This window comes from Grampus griseus, assembly GCF_964374135.1.
Source record: "Grampus griseus genome assembly, chromosome: 9".
Lineage (NCBI taxonomy): Eukaryota > Metazoa > Chordata > Mammalia > Artiodactyla > Delphinidae > Grampus > Grampus griseus.
The window spans coordinates 18832032-18855297 of NC_139003.1; the positions used below are offsets into that span (position 1 = coordinate 18832032).

The 23266-nt window shown below is 40.1% G+C and overlaps 1 protein-coding gene across 1 annotated transcript in view; it reads right to left on the minus strand.

The window, feature by feature from the left end:
- The window catches only part of EXOC4 (exocyst complex component 4), an 810848-nt gene that overhangs the window by 104763 nt on the left and 682819 nt on the right, over window positions 1-23266 (minus strand). Inside the window, exon 14 of the mRNA XM_082661558.1 lies at window positions 13399-13577. Within this exon, the coding sequence (XP_082517684.1) occupies window positions 13399-13577 (179 nt within the window). The remainder of the gene's footprint in view (window positions 1-13398; window positions 13578-23266) is intronic.

Consider the following 23266-nt stretch of genomic DNA (forward strand, 5'->3'; position numbering starts at 1 on the left):
TTAAAATGAATATTTCAGTGAGAATTTCTCTCTACACGGTCTTTCTCAGTATTCTGGCACCACTATTTAAAGGCTGTGGCATAAAAGGTCAAAAATCTTGTCATCATTTCTTGAGTGAAGTTCTCTATTTCCCTAAAAATTGTGCAACAGACTCTCTTGGAGAAAATGGACAGGTCCTCAGTAGGCCCAAGGAGAGAGTTTCCAATAAAGTCAGAGCGTATGTGGCCGCTTTATTCTGATCCTTTGTTCAGGCTGCCTCACCCAAATCTCCCAGAGATTCCTCATTATAAAGAGAAGAGACTTGATCTTAATTTGAAAATAGAACTATTCCATGAAAGTGGCCAAGATAAAACCTGGGATAAAATGTAAACACCTAAAAGTATGTGTCATGGAGCCTTTAAAAATCATTCACTTGGAACCACAGGTAGCTGCATTTTTTCAGACTTAAAATGTTAAGATTCTCAATAATGAGCTATATATAGAAAGAGATATTGTTTGAACTGGCAATCCCCCCCACCCCAGGTGTTAGGCTAATGACTTTATCATTTTCCTTTCAGTAAGTTTCTCATATAAAGACAATCTTTACATACAGAGACCCACTTACATAGCTTATCACCACCTTTCCTGAGGTTCAGGAATACAATAATTCAAATAATACGTTGTCTTCTAGCAACATCAGGCTTCATAATACCTCATCTTTGCTGTACACTGTGTGTTTTCGAAGAATGAGGTTCCAAAGAGATACAGAATACACAAATATTGGAAAATAAAAAGAAAGAAAAAGAAGAGAGGAAACCCCAATCGCAATTAAAATGCAATAGTCTTCCACTGCATATCCCAATGCTAGTTAATACAGACATTTCCAATAACTTTAAGTGGTGATTGTTAAAAAAAAAGAAATCAAGTTTGCATTTCTTAAAAGACAAGAGGGAAGAAAATGACTTGTCGTATCTGGCTGGTTCAGAAATATAAAATCCAATTCTGAAGAAGGAGAGATAAGAAAAGTGCTGTGGAAGTGCCGTCAGCTCAGCAAACACCAAATGATGAACAATGCAGAGACTGTCCAGCATGATAAAATCCTCTATTAGAGGGACTGTTTTTAAATGAGTGATAATTGTGGCACATCCACAGTGAAAGGTTACTGAATTTTTATCTGTAGCAAGAAGCTTTTGACAGACTTGCTGAAAAGTCACCTGCAAGTAGACCTTCTTTAGATGAATTCGACCAAAGGGGTTTTCCAGAATGTAACACCTTTCTGACATTTACAGGATTGTTGCTTCCTTGAAGAATCTGATCAGATATTCCTGATTTCTAGAAAAACATTTAGGTTTTTCATTAGTCTTAGAGAAGAGTCCTCATTATTCTTCCTTTCATAAAAATTGGATTGGATTACGTTGTTAGTTAAGAACTCCAGCCAAATTCACCTAGGATTCAACGACCAGACCTCAAAGATGTTAGTACACAGAATTAACTGCTATTCATAAACAACACTGTGCCTTGGAGACCTACACCTGATCTATTCCTGTACCTCATATGAAGAAGAAGGGAGTTCTTTTACATTTTTATTGTATAGTTTATAAGAGTGGATATAAATTACGATATTGAATTTAGGATAATAAAGTAACTGAGAACCTTTCCCTAAATACACGACTATAAAATTTGGCTTCGAAATAGATCCTTGGCAGGGGGGTGGAGGTTTTCCAGCTTCGGTTTCTTACAGCAGGTGAAGGTCAAGACCACCTCCTTTAAAGTGCACCCAGTGTCATTCACAGACGCATTCTGGGATGCAGCGTGCCATTTATCTCGCTGCTGTGATTTTGGCAGACAGCTAGAGAATAACATTATCCCGGGGAGGGAAACAGAGGTGCGCTAGTTTGGTGTTCTGGGGCACACTAGCAACAGGCAATTATGTTGTTTTTCTAGACACTGTGGTCTGCACTCTGAGAACAGTAGGGTTCAATCTAGATTTTGTCACCGTCTCACTTTGACCTTGGGCCAATGGCCAAACTTCTGTTTCATGATCATGCTTTGTAAAACTGAGAGAATAAAGGCTATTAACTGCAGCTTGAGGCAGGGATAAAGGATTAAGAATGAATGATTATAAAGGTCCTTGAAAAAGTATGAAATGCAGTCTAAATGTTGAGTGCCATTGTCATCATCTTGGCATCCTCTGGGACTGTCACATGCACACACATTCATGTATACCGTCCCTTTGTTACACTTTCCCAGGGGCTGGCTGACTGCAAAGGGTCTTTGTGTATTACTGATTAATAAGTAAGCTGTCTGAGAAAGCAGATTCAGTTTATATCCAAAAATGTTTTGGAACATTTTTCTAAATCCAATCCCACAAAGCGATAGAGATTTCTTCCATTCAGTCCAGGCCAGCCCTCTATCCTCTTTCTGTTTCCCCCATCAGGATTCATCTTTCCTGGTCCCCTGCATTTGTAGTACACCCACGCTTAGTTTTGAGGGTGAAGAAATTAAAAGACACACTCTTTTTCTAGTGAGAAGTTCATGAAGTCATGGCTTCATGTTGGTAAGGGGGCTTATCTCACATTTTAAAGCACCCAACTATCCGAGGGCTTTTCCAGATAAGAGCTTACATTTAATAGCACAATCAGTGCCTTCAGGTACAATCTTTCACTTACTTCTCATTCATTATAAGAGGTTTTTTTTTTCTGTGTGGCGGCCAAGTCGGTCCCCTCCGATTTCTCGTTCAAAACCTGCTGCCCTAGTAGCCACTTCTCCTCACCTCCGCTCAGGGTGTCAACCCGGGTAATTCTGCATTTCCACTCTCTCCTCCGTCTGGCTCTGCTATTTCAGCATGCTATTTTAAAGCCCTCTCTTGCTTTCCACCTTCTTCTGCCTCCCCCTTTCCCCAGAGATTTTCATTCCTATTTCTTCTTCCTGTTTCCATTTTAGAGTTTTGTTTGAAGATACAATCATTCATCTGGAAGCTCCCAGTCACCACACTTAAGCCATCCATGATATTACCATATTTTCATAAAATATTTCCCTTCTGGATACAAATGTTGGCATTTTCAAAGAAACAGCCACATAATTCTTTATGAGTAGATACTTAAAACTCCAAAATTACATCAGAATGCCCACAGCACTAGCCCTCCATAGCTTCACAACTGATAATCACCTCCTTGCTGCGGGAGGTAGGGTGCTGTTTTCTAATCAGTACTCGGCACAGGACAATGGACTCGACAGATGACCAGCTGATTGACAAGAAGGAACTGTATTTGCTTCTGGCATGTTTTTCAACAACATCGGAACCCTCTTTTCATAGTTTTGAAAAACAAAAAGGACAGATGTTAACAGGGTTTTAAAAGCAACCACAAGACTTGAGATAAAAGAGAACCCTGAAGGGGTGGGAGAAGGTGAAGACCCAGTATTCGGGGAGCAGAGCAATGAGTGAGAGCCCCAGTGATAGGATTCATAGTAGTAACCCCAGGAACCCCATATTAAGTTCCCACTCTGTGTCTCATGCTTAGAACTCCAAGTTCATCATCTCATGTAACGGTTACACACCAACCCAGTGAGGATGCATCATCGTATCTATTGAACAAGTAAGAAGACCTATTTAGTCCAGAAAGGTGAAATAATTTTCCTCTGGTGATACAATAACTTGCCTCATTTGTCCCCAAGTGTACTTGACTTCAAAGTCAAATATGTACTATAAGCCTCCAAGACTAAAGGAGAAGCATGGGAAAGAGTCTATGAAATAAAAGAAAAACATAGAGGTTTAGAGGGAGGCAAAATGACCACGATCTAGGAGCCATGTGAGGGTATTCAATGAGAGGAAAGGGAAAAAAATAAGAAATGTTTAAAAAGGGGACTAACCCGTGTTATCAGTACTTAAGATGTACTGAGAAGAAAGGAACATGGGAACGGCATGGGTCAGCCTGAAGTTTGGATGATAATCAGTAGTAACAGTGCAGAGTACATCAGTGTGGAGAAGGAGCTACAGGGGTCCAGATGTTTTTCCTTATAAAGTGAGAGAATAACCAGCATCTCCATTGTTTGTAACAACATGGGCCTCAGAAAGTTCCTAAGAACAACCAGGTGAACACCCTGAGCGCAGGGACTTTCTCCACACAAGTCTTTCTTCATGAAGATAAATTTCAATCAGCTTATAAGTAACAATAGAGTACAATTAAGACTGAAAATGAACAAAACTGAATCATCATAAAATTGTCGTTTAGTGTTTTCATTCCTACAAAACATATGATTAATTCGGAAACTGGTACAACATGGAAGTGTATTTGGACACTTTTCAAAAAAGCGATAAAGGCTCACACAAAAGTAGAAGTTGTGTCAATTAGATAAGACCAAAACAAATTCCAGATTGGACAGTAGGTGGGAAAGCCCTGAACAAGGTATTATTCCAGTGGTAATGTAATTTTCTTAGTAAACAGTATGCTCATGAAACTAACCAATGACAATGAATTTGGAAGTTGTCAGCAATTGAGGAAGAGGAATGATAAGAGTGAAACCACAGAATGAGAGTCAGCTGAAGAAAATGACAACGAACAAGACCAAAAAATGATTATGGCAGAGAAAGCCCAACCTTGAAAACAGGATTCGAGACACTAAGTATGTAGAGTTAGGCTAAGCAGCTGCTGAGGAGGTGCTGTCTGATAACAGTCCACAAATATTTGAAACTTGTAAATACCGGAGCAGGAGAGAAATTACCATACACAGAGTTTTAATTAAAAATAATCAGATGAAATCATGACAGAAAAATTCTGGCTTAATGGTTTGACAAAAGCAAAGCTGAAATGGGACAATGTCCCAGGAGATCTTGTCTAGGGACATTTTAATTCTCATTTGTGTCAAGGCAGAAAAACAAACAGCAAGGGGAGGGGGTGGGGGTCTGCATTTTATCTTCCATTTGCCATTAGGGCAGAAAAAGCCCATGATAGAGAGCTCTATTCATATTCAATTCCTATTCCACCTTCTAGAAAATGTTAAATCATAGTTGGCAATGTATAAAGGCCTCCTGGTTGGCGAAAAAACCATATACTCGAGGGATGGGGGGGTGTACAGACACCTGGACCTTGTCCATCTTTATTTTCAGTGATATAATTGACTTGTAAACACTTCTACATTCATTCAATTGGTTTGGCAATCACAGCCTTTTGTGTTAAGAGAGACACTGATTCCTGTGCCCTTCTCATTTCACTGATTTGAAAAAGGTAAGAGGAAGGTTTTTATTTTTAATCAGACCTGGGGGACAGTTTGGTTAACTAGGAACTGCTAAGCAGAAGTGGGCAGCTGTCCTGACTCTAGTATAGACACGAATTACAACACTCTGAGCCTGGTGTTCTCGTCTGTAAAATGGAAAGTCATGTTAACCCAAAAGATATCTTGTTAACTCAAAAGATAAACTTTTGAGACTAAAACTGGCAAAATAACTATCAAGCATTTCCCAAATATAAGAGCTCTAGAAATTAAAGAAGAAATTCTGGAGGGCTCAAAAATCAGTGGGTCTCCACCTCGGCTGTTTGTTGAAACTGCCTGAGGAGACTTTTGAAAGCATGGTACTCTGGGCATCTCCCGCAGAGAGTCTGACCGGAAGCTCAATAGGTCATCCTAATATAAGCCGAGGATGAGAACCAATCCTTTAGGACAGTGGTTCTCAACCTCTGATGTGAATGGTTTGGGGATGCCCAGGCCACATCTTGGAACGATTAAATGAAAATCTTTGGGAGTGGGGCCCAGCATCAGTATTTTTTAAAACTCCCCAACTGATTACAGTTGACATGCAGCTAACTTTGAGAATCGCTACTCTAAAAGGACATTTGTCAGGAAATAAGTTTCACTTGTAAGTGGGTTTTCAGTCAACACTGCACATTAGAAGGACCTAATGTAAACGGGTTAAAATAAAACTTTATTTTTGGTGAAGAAAAGTTCAGATAGCTCTTTTAATCTCAGCATGGCTTTGTCTGAAATTAATAGGTTTGTATACATTTACTAAGGATTGTTTAGCACATGTGGCAACTAAGAAGTAGCTGCAGGCCCGAATCGAGTGGCTCAGGGCAGAAAAAAACATCTCCTTCCGTAGGCCTTTCAGACCCACAAGATTATAATCTTTATCAACTGCATAATTGTGACGACTATTTTTTTAAGCAGCTATTCAACTTGTCCAAACATTGGGCTTATAATAGATGCATTCATCATGTTAAAAAATGGTCACTAGAAAGAGAGACAAAAGCAGTTTGCGGTGGGAAAGTGGAAAGTCAATCTAGAGTTCAGAAGGAACTGTCTAGAGGGGACTATATGAATCGGAGGCACAAAAATCAATCCCAGAACATCACTAGTGATAAGTCATATTGATAGCAGTTATCCTTGATAGATGCGATGAGAATGTTTTTATCTTTGTGGTTTTCCTTCCCCAAACCCACCAGCCCTGTCTAATCATGAAAAGAGATTAGACAAACCCATATTGAAGGACATTCTGCAAAATATCTGACCAGTATTCCTTTAAACTGTTAAGGTCGAGGGCTTCCCTGGTGGCGCAGTGGTTGAGAATCCGCCTGCCGATGCAGGGGACACGGGTTCGTGCCCTGGTCCGGGAGGATCCCACATGCCGCGGAGCGGCTGGACCCATGAGCCATGGCCGCTGAGCCTGCGCGTCCGGAGCCTGCACATCCGGAGCCTGTGCTCCGCAACGGGAGAGCCCACAACAGTGAGAGGGCCCGCGTACCGCAAAAAAAAAAAACAAACAAAAAAACCCCCCAAAACAAACAAACAAAAAAACTGTTAAGGTCATCATAAACAAGGAAAGTCTAGGAAACTTTCACAGTCTAAATGAGGCTAAAGAGACAATGACTAAATGTATTATGATATCCTAGAGATGGGAGCTTGGAACAGAAAAAGGACATCAGATAAAAACTAAGGAAATGTGAATATAGACCTTAGTTAATAATAATGTATCAATATTGGCTCATCTGTTGCGACAAATGTAAGATGTTAACAACTGGGAAAACTGGGTATGAGATACACAGGAATTCTGTACTACCTTTGCAACTTTACTCAAAATCTGGAAGTATTCTAAATTAAATTTTTTCTTAAAAAATCAATCTCTGGACATATTAACATTCATCAGTGAACTGAGGTGTGGAATTATATTAGTAGCTGGAATCTTTGAGAATTGTGAGTGAAGTGTAATGATTGGGCAGCAGCCAGGTTTGAAACAAGCAAAAAAGAAACCATAGTCATTTCATATTGGTTGACTTGAACATTTCTAAAAATAATTCAATCAAGTAATAAAGTAACCAAATTGCAACAGAAGTCATCTGATGGTGTGCAAATCTGCCAATAATATGAAATTACATTCCTGCAGTAGTGAAGCATATGCCCTATCTTGTGCCTATGCTGTGAGAAATAAATGATTCTGAACAAATTATATAAATATAGCATAGGACAGTGTTTACCAGAAGTTGTTCCATAAAAGAAAAGTCCTGTAAGATGCTCTGGGGTGAGAGAATTCCATTGATAAAGAAGTTTGGGAAACACTGCATTGCTGTAATTACTCCGTTGACATAAAAAGACTTTAAAAGTTTTACTGTATGCAGGAACTACATTTAAGGTTCTTTAACCTAATGGGTCTTAAGTGTATTTGACCACTAAACTCTTTTCCCTTTAGCATCAATAGAAAAAATTCTGGACAAAGCCAGGCCTAACACGTACTTCTCTGTCAGGGGATTTGGAGACTGAACAAGTAAAGTATTTATCCATGTCTTGATAGAACTAGGTGGACATTTCAAGTATGTTTCAAAAAGCTAACTGTATGAACTGGCATTATTTTAGAACTTTATCAGTAGCGAACTAAGTGTTGATCTATAGCACAATCCAACAGAACTTTCTGTGATGATGGAAATGTTCTACATTAGCCTCGCTAATACAGTGGCCACTGAACATCTGAAATGTGGCTAGTGTGACTAAGCAAATGAATTTTATATTTCAGTTAGTTTTAATTAATGTAAATGTAAATAGTCACACAAGGTTAGTGGCTGCTGCCATAGGAGAGTGCAGTAGCTAGAAGATACTCTGTTAACATGATAACAAGACAGGTAGAGTTTCTAACTTCGATAATATTTGTAGAACAAAAAAAGAGGGAGAAAAATTAATGAGATATTTTATTACAACTAAGATGAAATGCAAAAAGGGATATGTGCAATAGTTCCGTATATTTAAAGCACAGAAAGTCTGGTTACACACAAGACGATGATCAGAAATGATCAGTAGTTGACTGTAGGCATTAAAGTGCTTTCATCAAAAAAAAAAATACGATGACCTTCCTGGATGGTTTAACAGGAATAGGGTATGAATGGAACTGTTATCACTGCCAGTACTTAACCTTGGTAATGGTCAAGACGATGATGTAGTAGAGAGAAAATTAAAGTGGCAATTTGAGGGCTTGTTTCCATACCAGTTCAGGCAGAGACATGCAGAGTGACCATTCTGAAGCCTTGATTCCTCCATGTGCAAAACATCTGAGTTAGACCAGATGATTTCTAAGATCCCTAAGAATAGTTCTGCTTTAAGAAAGAAGTATAATTTGCACACTTATGTGTCACTGCAGCATTATTCACAATAGCCAAGAGGTGGGTGAACTCTGAATGTCCACTGACACATGCCTGGATAAAGAAAATGTCGTATATCCATACAACAGAATATCATTCAGCCTTAAAAAAGAAGGAAATCCGGTCATATGCTATAACACTTTGAGGACACTAGGCTACAGGAAATAAGCCAGTCACAAAAAGACAAATACTGCACGATTCCACTTATAAGGGCGCATCTAAAAGTAGTCAAACTCATAGAAATGGAAAGTGGAAAGTGGTTACCAGGGATTGGGGGAGAGGGGGAAATACGGTATTTATTGTTCAGTGGGTACAGAGTTTCAGTTATGTGAGATGAAAAAGTTCCAGAGATCTGTTGCATAGTAATAAATAGAGTTCACGTGACTCTACTGTACTGCACACTTAAAAACAGTTAAAATGGTGTGTCTGATGTTATGTATATCTTACCACAATACAAGAAAAAAGAAGTATATAAATAACTGCATAACTAATACTGCAATTCATGAACCAATTCCAGGAACCAAAATTATGAGATTTATTTGACCCTGTGGTTTTGCAAAAAAAAAAAAAAAAGATTACAGTATGACTTTTTATTATCAATGCACGTGGGCACAGCAAGAACTGCGGTAACAGGAGCTGAGGGAGCCAGAAGGGGATACAACTGGTGTTGAAGGAACCTGCAACATGGGCCACATTCACAAAGGCTAACAGTCAAACCACCATCCGAGAGAGTGTAAGCGAACTTGGGCCTGATCTGGGCTCCTACTTCTGCTAGATTTGGTTGCCCTGGACTCAGAGACTGGGTGGGACCCTCAGGCCAAAAGTTTTTAATATCCAGAGATGGGCAGGTAGAGACCAGGGAAATGTTTTCAGACACATTAAAGTATTTCATAGAAAAAATATTCAACATTTAATTTCTGAAGAATAGGACAGAAGAGGTTTAGACTGAAGCAAAGGGACTTTAATAAAAAACAGATGACCTCCTCGATGGTAAGGTTACTTAAAGAGCAGAATATATAATCAAGGAAGTTTTAGATTCTCTAACCCTGGAGTTTTTTTTTTTTTTTTTACAGAATCTGAGAAAGAGAGGAGGCGTCCCCTTGAGGAAGCAAATGCAGTCAAAACAAGCTCTGGAGCCCCCTTCAAGTTCTCTGTACCCTATTTTTAAAGGCAACACATCCTTAAAACAAAGGGATAAAATAGAAAAGAAAATCATTAGTGTTCCAATTGAATACACTCTTAATTTTTATCTAGGTCACTATTTTCTGAGAATTTTCTTAACCATAACAGTTAATCTCAGACTTCTTATTTAGGATTGTTACAAACAGCAGATATTACAGATACTATCCTGTGCCTTTACTACAAGGTTGAAATTGTGATCAATGAGAGAAAATATGTATAAACCTAGATCCTGAATGCCGAACGCTACATATGATTCTGCTCAACTTCCTTGCACTGAAAGCATATTTGTTAAAACAGACCCTGAACATAAAGACATTCTAGAAGTGGGAGTGGGAGACTGAGTCGTGGGTAAAGAGTCAGAAAACTAGGCATATACAGAGAGAGCCTGAGAGACCCATGAGAGGAGGTCAAGTTAGGTCAATCCAAGTCTTCTCTAGGACTGTTTCAGGAGCTGTTGGCAAAAATGCTCTTTTTGTCTGGGATCAAATAATCTTGGGGCTGCTGGTAACCAAGGATGTTGCCATACGAAAAGGTCTTACCTGAGACGGAAAGCAATAAAGGAAATACACCAAAAATAGAGAAAGTGGGGGAGAGAGAGCAGGTGTGTAAACATGTCTGTTACATGGTGTTATCTTGTGAACCTCTGGATCCAGCCACACCTGAAGTCTTTTGATTTACCAGTTTTATAAATTGATGCATTCTTTTTCTTTTAATTGGGCTGTGACTTTCAACAGAAAGAATCTTAAGTAGAACAGGGTTAAGGAAGGCTGAGCGGGGGAATACCAGGAGAAATGGAGCAGGAACCATGGACTGTGAAAGTTAAGAGCAGTGCCTTTGGAGTAGTCAGGATCTACAGGAGGTGAGGAGACTCTTTTAAATGTAAAGAACACAGAGTGATGCTTAGGCAAATACTAAAAGAGATGGAAAAACTGTCTTTGAAAAAATGGTCAACTCTTATCTCCTGGGCAAGTGGCCAGCCATGCTCTGCCATTAAAATGCAATACTCTCTTCACTATGACATGAGATATTTCAGGTGGAGGAGAATACTGCTATTAATATCTAAAGAGATTTTCTACTATGAAAACAATTTTCTGCAAACTTCCTCCATTCCATTCTACTAGTAGCTTCTTAATTATAAGAAAGCATGGCATTTACCATACCAAATAGTTAAAGGATGTGGACAAGAAAAGAAACTTCTATGCTTCTTTTCTTGCCTTTTCCCCATCCTGAGTCTCTGTGAGTGCTAGACAACAGTCTGGCATTTTCTTCATGCTATCGAGTCTCCAGACTTGGCAACACTTTTGTTGAGGTAATCATCTGGTTCACTTTTCAAAAGAATAATAAAGAGCTGTCCTTTATTCCCTTTCTAAAGTCACACTGACATGGCCAATCAAAGTAACCCATTCCCTGCTTTGTTCAAATTATAAACATCAGTGGGCATCCCTCCTGGGAATTCAAAGAACAGCCCCGTGTGGGTGAGCAAGGCATATTGTTAGCAGAATAAACCAGGTTTGCTGGATGCTCTGTTTTTACAGAGACAACATAAGTAGTGATTACAGTTCACTTGGGCTTTGCACTGATCGTCAATATGCTAACAGTCACTTAAATCACTCACTGGCTGGAATAATCACCCTGAAAGGAACTGAGAGGGTACAGCCTATAAAATGGAACTGAGCACATGAGAGGTATTAATGGGCATGGGACAAGAGGTCTCTGTCAGAATAACAGAGGTGCTGGAAGACGTGAATTAGACATCAGCTGTACTAGGGACTCTCGGTGACGTGAACAGAACAGGTAAATGGTGCAGTTACAAAGTTGACCGTAACTCACAGAGCATCTTTCTCTTTTTGAGAACAGCTGAAGCCAGGTTAGACTGTGTGAATCACTCAGTGGCTTGCTGTGGAGGCTGTGTCCTATTCTGCCTCGTGGAGCTCTTTTAGGATGGACAGAACAGAAACCTGGGAGGCTGTGCTGCCAAAATAAGAGACTGCATTATGAAATACTGGACTTCGATGGCCCACCGAACGAGAGAACTCCTTCCAATCATCACTAACAAACCAACCCAAGCAGCCCTACATTTGCAAGAGTCAAAGGAAACTAGGAAAAGAGGCATCTGGTCCCTTTTCAGAGCTGTTTATTTTGCAACTAGCAAAAGGGAGTCAGCTCTTGCTGACTTTTTTTTTGGTGGAGTCGGGTGAGTCTGGGAGATAAAATGGCTTATTCTGACTACTACTTGTGACAGGTTCCCTGATATGAGGTCGTTATAAAGTTGAAAACCTCTCAAGGATACCTACTTAGGCAGAGTCTGCTCAGACCCGATACTGAGTCCAAACTATCCTTAGTAGGTGAATACATTTCTAAGAATAAACATGTACAATTTTATCATCAGCTAAAAGTACTATTTTAAATACTAAAAAGTGCAAACATAAGAGTATAAATAAAAAGTAATATTTGAAGATTTCTAAAGCAGAATACGTAATCTCAGAAGCCCCCTCCTTCCATCTGCTTTCCTCATCCCCTGTTGACCCCCAGGACAGCTACACAATCAGCATGAGATCATAAGTAAGTGAGCATTCAAAGGTCTCCTAGACTCTGCCCGTGGGGCCTGCATTTCAGGGCATAATTTACTCTGGTTTATTTCATCCACATCTTCTCCCTCTCTGGGCTGGAAATCATGGTTAATCAAGCAATAATAACTTTTCAAGAGACAATGATAAAAAATAACTTTCTTTGAAGTCCACAGTCCAAATAATACAAGTTTTTTCCTTCTAACAATCTTCTAACAGTTCGTTCTAATACTAACTTCAGAGCTGATTCAGTTTCTTTCATGTTCTTGCTGTGATTTTGCTTTTTTCTATCCTGTTCTCTGTCCCTCCATTCATGCATTCAAATCTCCCATCTCCTTTATTCCTTCTTCATATCATTTTTTCTTTGCCTTTAACTGTTTAACACTTCTGAACTAATGCTTTTAAAAAACATTTGTGCTATACTTATTGAATAAAGTTTATGTGTCCCAAAGTTTTCAAATTATTTTTGAAATAATTGGTCATTGGTCCTTGATAGAAAAAGGTTTCCCATTTTTACTTCAGACCCTATTCCTTAATTTCCTTGAGATGTATAATGAGGTTATCTTTCAGCCATCTCTTTTCCAGAATAAATGTTTTTCTCATTGTCTCTGTTTTCTAGCAACTTGATCACTTCTATTATTCTCTTTTTAGATACTTTTTCATTCGTTTTCTATCAGTTAAAATGAAAACATCAACTGCGTGCTCAGCTTTGAGCTCTGAGACACAGTTTCTACCCTTGAAAAGTTGTAAGAAGGACAAAATGTATTGCTTTCTGTGCTAAGACACAGTGGTTCAATCTTACACAATCCGGTGTTTCTAAGGTTTAACATCAAGCTATGTTAACATGGGCCTTTTTGGCTTCCCACGCCCCACGTGGGGAAGCTGAGATTACTTCCTTTCACAGAATGACAAAGTACCAGAGGCTCAGCACAAGCAGAATTCTTGCACAGATCTTCCAACAACTCGGACATGTCCCCTTATGGCATTTCAAATGAAAGTATTCAGTCTAGTTCCTCAGCTGTCCCCACAGGAACCACCCTGCTGGTACTTACTCTGGGATGTAGAAAGATTGGAGAAAGCCGACTTTGTTCGACCTGCTAACCATTCCAAGCTCTCATGCATGTTGGCCAAGGCTTTGAGGTCGCTGACATCACGGAGGATGTCCTGTGGAGGGATTAATTTATCACCCAGGTTCCCAATAAGAACTTCTGACTCCTTGCCAAAGGCTGCTCTGCAAAACAAATCAGAAACACACTTTACTTATAGCATGGAAAAGATAGGGGTGGACAAGACATTCTAAGGCATGTCTAGCAAAATGGTTGTTATTGTCACTATATTACAGCATGCTATTTTTCCTAGGTTTAATTTTGTGAGAACACTATCTTATACATAAACTGGCTTCAAATTACTCTTGTAGGAGAAAGAGTTCGTGGAAGAAGAATGAAGCGACTCTGATGCTTGTACCCTCAACCAGCATGGGCCTGACCTATACAGTGATGGTCCCTGGGGATGGCTTTGATGCCTGCTCTTCTGTAGGTTTTTCCCTTACCTCTTCTGCTATGGAAGTTGAAGAACAGCTTAGGGTGTTAAGTATATACACGGTTTGAAGGTGATTATAATATATAAAACAAACACATTCACCTGGCAGCTTGAAAATCTTTTAACCTGTTCAAAAGCGGAGGGCACAGCCTCTTTGAGAAAGCAGATTATAGTTGAGATGGACGACAGGCCTCATTCATTCATTCATTCATTCATTTACTTGTTCTAACATGGATCTGAGGCAAGGAAGCTACACAGCGTCAAGGCATTCATTATTCGGACAGAGAAACGAGTACGAATCAATGAGGGATCATTTTACTGGCTGAAAAAACATAATCAAGTAGATTTCACATACAGTACAGGGTCTTCATAATGTTTTTGTTTTGGGGGGCTTGAAAAATCACGTTATGTGGGGTTAGAGAAGAATGACATTGGAAGGGATCCTAAAGACCATATGGCACAGGCAAGGCACAGATGGACAAATGGAGGCTGATGTTCTGCCTACAGGACACACAAGAACTGACCCATAGTTCTCTTTCTTTCAAAAACAGGGCTGAAATGATACAAGATGACTGAAGATGTTAGGGAGAAAAATCATGTCTTTTCAGGAAAGTTATACAGAGGTGGGTAAGCAGAGATGATGCTGCCGGAAGGTAGAACAGGTAGCTGAACAGTTTTCTGTTAAGTCCCCAAACTTTTAAAACTCACAACACCTTAAGTTAACAGAAGCAAGGGCGTTATTTCAATAGAACAAACCAAACCAAGTTTCAAGCAAGCAGTGATTATTAGCAGCTGACACATAGTCAGAATGGCGCTTAACTGACACAGGAATGTAGTGCTCAGCACTACAGCAGACACTCAAGGTTGAAAGAGGTTAACTGCTCTGAATTAAGTGCCTATTCAATTATTATTAAATGCTACCAAGCAGTGACTCATGATAAGGCTTCTTGCTTCAACAGAGGGTAACATTTTTTATGGGAAACTCACGATTGAGTTGGTTAAGTTGTGGCTACGAAGGCAGTAACAGTGCAGTGGACAGAGCATGGGAACCCCGGGTGTGCAAACAAACCTTATTCGGGGGTCCTGTAATAGGGCTTGGGTGGGGCCTGAAAATCTACATTTCTGATGAGGTTTAGTCTCCTTATGGGGGAAGCATGCTTTCTTTGAATAATAAGGGTTACAGCACAGGCTTCTAAGTCAGGAAGACCTGGGTCTGAATCCTAAATCTGCCACTCACTCACTGTGTGATGCTGCTTAACTGCCCTGAGCACTGTTAGCTAGGGGTAATAGTACCGACCTCATATGAAATAATGTAAGATGTAGATGAGGTGATTTAAAGATCTTTACTGGGAAAATCTCCGTTATTACAAAAGGAGAGAGAAGAGTATATAAATAATAACAAACTTCCATATACCCATCGCTCAGCTTCAATTATTAGCAACTCATGGTGAGTATTATTTCATTTATCCATATCTACTCCCCATCCCCCTTGGAGTATTTTGAAGCAAACCATTCAGGTGATGTGAAGTGCGTAACACAGTGCATGGAACTGGGTAAAAGCTAGTAAGCTGTAGTTATTATTATTCTTAGGTCTGCTGAGATGGCTGGTTTATTTAGCATCAACCCAGGGTATGCTGTGACAAATAAATTGAAATAGATGAGTGACGTGAAGTAAATAAATTAGATCGCAAGGGCTAGTTTTACAAATGGAACAACATAGCAAATGTCACTGTGTCTCAGAGTCCAGACTTCTCAGAATCTTTAAGAGGTAAGTCATTGCGACAGAAACCACCAGTTGCCTACCCGGCAGCCATGTTCCCATGCCTTCTCAGTCAAAGGACCTTGATATCGCTGTGGTAAGCAAGGTACCCAACGTAAAAACAAAATCAACCAAACCAAAAACCCTGCTCAGTTTCCCAGCCCCTCTTGTTGATGTGGTGGTCAATAAGATATAAACTGGAATCAGGAAATGGGCTTCCGAGAAAGTTCTTCCAAGCAGTCTTAGTTGGCAGGGACCTCTTTTGCCTTCCCCTTTCTGGAATTCAGCCAAGGTAAGTGAAGCTGTGGTAGCTCTTCTTCAAATACCAGGTGACCTTGAGTACGAATATCATGCTGAGAATAATGGCGCCAAAGACAGGAGGGCATGGGGGCACCGATGACATCATGGAACTGCCACATGGCCCCAGACGATACATTTCTGGGCTTCATGTTATAGGAGAGAAAATGAAACCTTATTTGTTTAAGCCACTGCTATTCCAAGTCTCTGCTAGTAAGCAGCGAAATGTAATTTCAACTGACAAAATTATCTAATTAGCATAAGTGATGTCATCTTCAGAAAACTTTCTCTGAATTTAGATATCCCTAAAATTGAGTTACTGGGGAAAGCAAAACAGTATCTCTTCCATGATTTGAGCCCAGCAGACAGTTATAGTATCTTCCCCTTGGCTATCACTCAGTCAAGTTGTAAATATTTAGTTTTCTTAATCTGTCCTTATATATCAGCTCTCCCAGCCCCTTAATCATCTTTGATAGCTATAACACAAAAAATGCCTGTGAGCTGGGTGGTTAAAAAGCAACAAAGGAGGCAAACTGTCTTTGAAAAACAGGCTTGGAGCCATTTTTACGCATGTAGGTGTAACCCTGGGTGGAATGTGACAATCAAGACAAATGTATTTATGTAGCAGTCTAATCTACTTATGCGGGATCTCTGGGACCCGGGCATGTCTGCCGTGTGCTGCCAGCACTAGACGTCTATCCCATTCCCCTTTGGCTCACAGAGATTTGCTTAACTTCCTCCGATGGGAAAGCAATAGATGGAGAAAAATACAAACTGCCTCGTGTTGAATACATAGTAGATATCTCATTTGACAGGAATCCATAATCACCCCCTGAAAACCTGGAGAGAGCACCAGAACCATGACATGGAGAACAAATGATTGACAGCTATAACCATTTCACACGAAAAACCATTCCTTCGAGGATTTGTGTATGTCAAAGAGTTTGGTGGACGGGTTTTATGTGTTACAATAACCTTAAGGGGATGGCTCTAGCTGCTCAACTACAGATTTTTCCTAAACCCTCTAATTTATTAAATAAATTATGGCATATCCACACTGTGGAGAACTATGCAGTCATTAGAAATTACATAGTAGAAAATATTTGAAACCATAGAAAAAATGTTTGATATAGTTTATTTTTAGCCATAATATGAAGTTGAGTAAAAAAAAAACTGTAGTCACTCTATATTTAAGAAGAACATAATTATATATCTATATGAACTGAAAAAAGATTGGATATCTATATACCAAAATGTTTAATTGTGTGACTGGATCATGCTTTGTGTTTCTCTGTATTTTTTATACTTTCTCCAATGAACATGTTTACCAAAAACCTGAAAGCCCTACCACAAATGAGAAAACCTTCCAGATGGACGCATCAAGCATTTTAACCTGGAAAATTGGAGGACACGGGTATTACAGTTACTTGAGCCAAACTGGAGGCAATGGTTGGTTGGTCTAAAAGCTGGTTAAGACCGTGGCTTCAGGCTTGCTCAAGATGCAGTCAGAAGGGGACCCTCCTGCACTGCTGGTGGGAATGTAAATTGGTGCAGCCGCTATGGAGAACAGTTTGGAGGTTCCTTAAAAAACTAAAAATAGAGTTACCATATGATCCAGCAATCTCACTACTGGGCATACATCCAGACAAAACTATAATTTGAAAAGGTACATGTACCCCAATGCTCATAGCAGCACTATTTACAATAGCCAAGACATGGAAGCAACCTAAATGTCCACTGACAGATGAATGGATGAAGAAGATATGGTGTGTGTGTGTGTGCGTGTGTGTGTATACACACAGTGGAATACTACCTAGACATAAAAAGGAATGAAATAATGCCATTAGCAGCAACATGGATGGACCTAGAGATTATCACACTAAGTGAAGTAAGGCAGACAGAGAAAGACAAATATCATATGATATTATTTGTATGTGGAATCTAAAAAAATGATACAAACGAACTTATTTACAAAACAGAAATAGACTCACAGACATAGAAGACAAACATATGGTTACCAAAGGGGGAAGGGGGGTAGGGATAAACTAGGAATTTGGGATTAACAGACACATACTACTATACATAAAATAGATAAACAAGGACCTACTCTATAGCACATGGAACTATATTCAGTATCTTGTAATAACCTATACTGGAAAAGAATCTGAAAAAGAATAGGTATATATGTATTTGTATAGTCGAACCACTTTGCTGTACACCTGAAACACTGTAAATCAACTATACTTCAATTTTTAAAAAACGTTCTCGGGGCTTCCCTGTTGGCGCAGTGGTTGAGAGTCCGCCTGCTGATGCAGGGGACACGGCTTCGTTCCCCAGTCCCGGAGGATCCCACATGCCACGGAGCAGCTGGGCCCGTGAGCCATGGCCACTGAGCCTGCGCGTCCGGAGCCTGTGCTCCGCAACGGGAGAGGCCACAACAGTGAGAGGCCCGCGTACCGCAAAAAAAAAAAAAAAAAAAAAAAAGTTCTCAAAAAAACCAAAAACACAGATGGCAGTCAGTGTCCACTGTGGAGGTCTCATGGCTAGAGTGACTACCCCCAGCATCTGGGTTAATACTGTTTCTTCTTTCTAGATCTGAATTTTTACTTAGCCTTCATCTTCTGCTTATTATGAAAGCACATTATTTACTGAAGATATTCAATATGTTTATGTGAAATGGGCAGCAGAAAAATCATTATCTGGAGAAGGTGAAATAAGAGGCATTCAGTCATGGCCTAAAGATTCTCTGATATACCCAGGAACAGACATCAGAACCCAAAACTCGTATGTTTCAGGCACTGAACCTATGTGAGAAGTCACCTTTATTATCGGTAGGCCAACATGCTCACGTAGAAGCCTAAAACACTGAAGGAGTGTGTTAAACCTGTTCAGTTTAATTTTACCACACAATTATAATCTTTAAAGAGCTTGAATCTGACAAGAAATCATTTAAGAGAACTTTGCCAAGAGTGTAAAACCTGTTTAATTTAATTTTACCACACAATTATAATCTTTAAAGAGGTCGATCTGACAATTCATTTAAGAGAAGTTTGCCAAAGATGTGAAAATTGTCTCCATTTAGTCTTTAAATAATTCTGTTATTCCCTGAAATCTTAGGAAGGAAAAAAAAAAGTGCACTTTCAGCAGACTAAATGCACTTATGAAAGAAACATCACAAATAGTTTCAAAGTGACTGATTTGCAGATCTGGGCTACATTTGACCACATAACATACATGTTCAGACCCTGTCCCACTCCCCAAATCTTCTACTACTACTTCCCATTGCTGTCCCGCTGTAAGATAACTGCCCCAAGAGCCAGGAAACACTGTACAAAGGGCAGTCCCCTATGATCCAGAACAGAGCAGGGGAAAGACACCGGCTGGCTCAGGTGGAGAAGCAGACGACCAGACGCCTTGCGTCCTGGAGGGGGCAGTGCTGTACCCACTCTGAGTACGGAATTGCTTTCCTTGCCTGAAATGTTTCGAGGAGCACCACTCCCAGGAGATTTATTCAAGCTCTTATTCACAATCATGGTATGCTGTTCAACAGTGTTGCTGGCCAAGAAACTTACCGGGAGAAATGGCTGATGCAGGATTCAGCTATGGTGCAGTTGGGAGACAACATGTACAAGGCTGGAGTGCTGAGGTACTTTGACTCAGGACACCAATATATAGTGCTGTTATTTATTTATTTATTTTTCCAATAACAAGAAAGTATAGGTCTGGGAATCCAAGGATTAGAAGTAGGAAAGGTCCCTCTTCTCATTATTAAAACTACTCATGGAGGTTTCTGCTCCTGTTCCCACAACTTTGGTCTAGAGGCACTCAGGAAGGAATGCTTCCACCAGAAAATACAACAATGACTAAATTATATGGGTAAGAGAGATTGTCAACCAGTTCTTTTGGGCTTCTCACACTACTGAACCAAAAGGCAGAGAAAGGGGTCAATTTGATGCCTGGAAGGACTGACCTCAATTGCCAAGGGCAAAGTGAGTTGCTTCTATGAAGTAAAGGCAGAGAGGACTACATCGGATTCACTGGAACCCCTTTTAGTATTTCCAGGTCCATAGTAACAGTCACGGAAAAAAACCCATAGCAGCCGACTAAAGGCAGAACTGCCAAGAACTCAGCCTTTTTCAGGAACAAAGGCTCAGTTCAACACAAATAGGCTAAACACTCTGAGCGGCTGAGCGCTGGCACAGGGCAAGGGCAACATGGGATGGATGGTAGAAGAAGGAAGTAATAAATGTCACCAATTAGAGAAATGTGACCAGTTAGAGAAATGGAGGCTGCAGCAGCCTTGCATTTTTTTTTTTTTTTTTTTTTGCTGTACGCAGGCCTCTCACTGCTGTGGTCTCTGCTGGTGTGGAGCATAGACTCCAGACGCACAGGCCCAGCGGCCATGGCTCACGGGCCCAGCCGCTCCGCGGCACGTGGGATCTTCCCGGACTGGGGCACGAACCCGTGTCGCCTGCATCGGCAGGCGGACTCTCAACCACTGCGCCACCAGGGAAGCCCCATGCCCTGCATTTTTTTTTTTTTTTTTTTTTTTTTTTTTTGCGGTACGCGGGCCTCTCACCGCTGTGGCCTCTCCCGTCGCGGAGCACAGGCTCCGGACGCGCAGGCTCAGCGGCCATGGCTCACAGGCGCAGCCGCTCCACGGCATGTGGGATCTTCCCGGACCGGGGCACGAACCCGCGTCCCCTGCATTGGCAGGCGGACTCTCAACCACTGCGCCACCAGGGAAGCCCTGCCCTGCATTTTTATGCATATATTAATCAAGGGTTTCTTTTTGTTTTCCACTTCCTTATTTTTTTTTAAATGGAAGTATAGTTGATTACCAATATGTGTTAGTTTCAGGTGTACAGCAAAGTGATTCTGTTGTGTGTGTATATATATATATATATTCTTTTTCAGATTATTTTCCATTATAAGTTATTACAAGATATTGAATATAGTTCCCCGTCCTTATTGTTTATTTTATATATAGTAGTGTGTATCTGTTAATCCCAAACTCCTAATTTTTGTAGCAAAATATACATAAAACTTACCATTCGAATCATTTCTAAGTGTACAGTTTAACGGCATTAAGTACATTCACAATGTTGTACAACCAACATCACTATTTCTAGAACTTTTCCATCTTCCAAATAGAAACTCTGTACTCATTAAAGAGTAACTTCCCATTCCCTCCTCCTTCCAGTCCCTGGGAACCACTATTCTATAGCTTGCCTCTATGAATTTGCCTATTCCAGGTACCCCATATAAGTGGAACCATATATGTCCCTTTGCGTCTGGCTTTTTTCACTTACAATATTTTCAAAGTTCACCTGTGTTATAGTATGTATCAGAATTTCATTCCTCTTTAAGGCTGTGTATTTCATTGATTGTTTATCCTTTCTTCTGTGGATGGACATCTGAATTGTTTCCACCTTTTGGCTATTGTGAATAATGCTTCTATGAACATTGGTGCACAAGTATCAGTTTGAATCTCTGCTTTCAATGCTTTTGGGTATACACAGAAAATGGAATTGCTGGCTTATACGGTAATTCTATGTTTAACATTTTGAGGAGCCACCAAACTGTTTTCCAGAGCAGCTGCATCATTTTACATTTCCACCAACAATGCACAAGGGTTCCAATTCCTCCACATCCTTATCAAAATCTACTATTTTCCGTTTTATTTTAAAAAATAATAGTCATCCTAATGGGTGTGAGGTGCTATTTCTTCTACTATTTTACATGAGGAGCTGGTAGTATTAACTTTCCATTCTAGTTCAGAGGTCACCGTACATGAGGAATCACATCTGCCTTGACATGGGACTGCAGAGATCCTAGACAAGATGAATTGAATGATGGATGAGGCTGACTCACCCTTGTTGGGGAGAGAGGGAGAATTCCTTTAAATGATGAGTAGTTACCTTGAATTGGGCAGAAGTACCAAGTTTTAATGGATACAGAATAAAAAGGGGGTGAACCCTGAAAGTCCAAGCTTGTTCGCCCTAAGATCCATTTCCTCACCTTTGCTGTGATCTGTATCAGAGGGAGGCAGGGGTTGACTCCTGCCAGCTGTTTTCCAGGTTCTCAGCTGGGTTCTGACAATGGGAGGCCCTGGTGGGAAACTGAAGGCTAAAGGGGAAGGAGAAGAAGTCAGGGCATTGCTATTCCTCTCCCTCCCCCTCGCCTTGGGTCCTGTCTCCAACCGCAGACACGCCTCCTTTTTGGCTCTAGCTCCTACCATGCCCCAAATTCCTTTGGGTACCTCTGTGCTCCAGTAAATGGCTCTTCCCTTTGGAAAGAGCTAAAGGGAGGCAGTGGCTCCTTGCTGTTGCTAATCTACAGGTTCTCCTAATGTCCTCTGTTTGACACTCAGATCCTCATTCACCTGTAATAACAAATTCCCTACATTTAATTCCCACTTGAAGGAATTTATGGGAATACTTGAAGTGGTTTCTGTTTTCTGGATCAGACCTTGACTTATACTAGACCTAATAAGATGTCTGACCATATTCACTGCAGCTGGAACTTGATTAAATTCTTTGGCATGGGATTAATTAGTTCTGTTGTATAGACAGAGAAACTGAGACATGTTAAGGTAACCTGTAAAGACCACTTAGCCATTATCTGTCAGAGCTTAAACTGATGAAGGTTACAAAATGGTCAGGTCACCTACCTAGATTCCTAATAATACCGAGTGATTCTTACGAGATGTGACAATGACACTTCCATCTATCACTCCTGCTTTTTACAACTGCTCAATCTTCAACACTTCCAAAACCTTATTTGTCTGTGTCAAAAATAATGGAGGTGGTACCATTCTGATGGGTTCTTTAATCAGGTTTTTAAAAACTCTTCTAAAGTGATCTTGGCTAAACCCTCATAAATAGGAAGAAATAAAATAGTCCAGTTACCTTGATTACAATATTATTTTTTTCTTCCTAGAAACTGCTAAACCTCATCACTAAGTCTATCCTTCAATAGTTTTCATCACACACAATCATGTGAGTAGCTATTTTTCATATTTAATAAGTAATTTCTCCTCTTCAGAAATTTGTCTCCTCCTTCAATAATCACAATCAAAGATTTTTCATTTGCTTTCTTTGCCTACTGTCTGTCCATGATTTAGAAACTTGCAATACTCTTAATATACTTGCTATATATATATACATATATGTGTGTGTGTGTGTGTGTGTATATATATATATGTTGCAGGGGAACTGGGGTTTCTACTCACTCAGAGATGTCAGCCAAAGAAATTAATCATGACTATTATTAAGGTGTGTTGGGGGGTGACCACCAGCTTGTCCCCTTGTGCTTTTAAATCA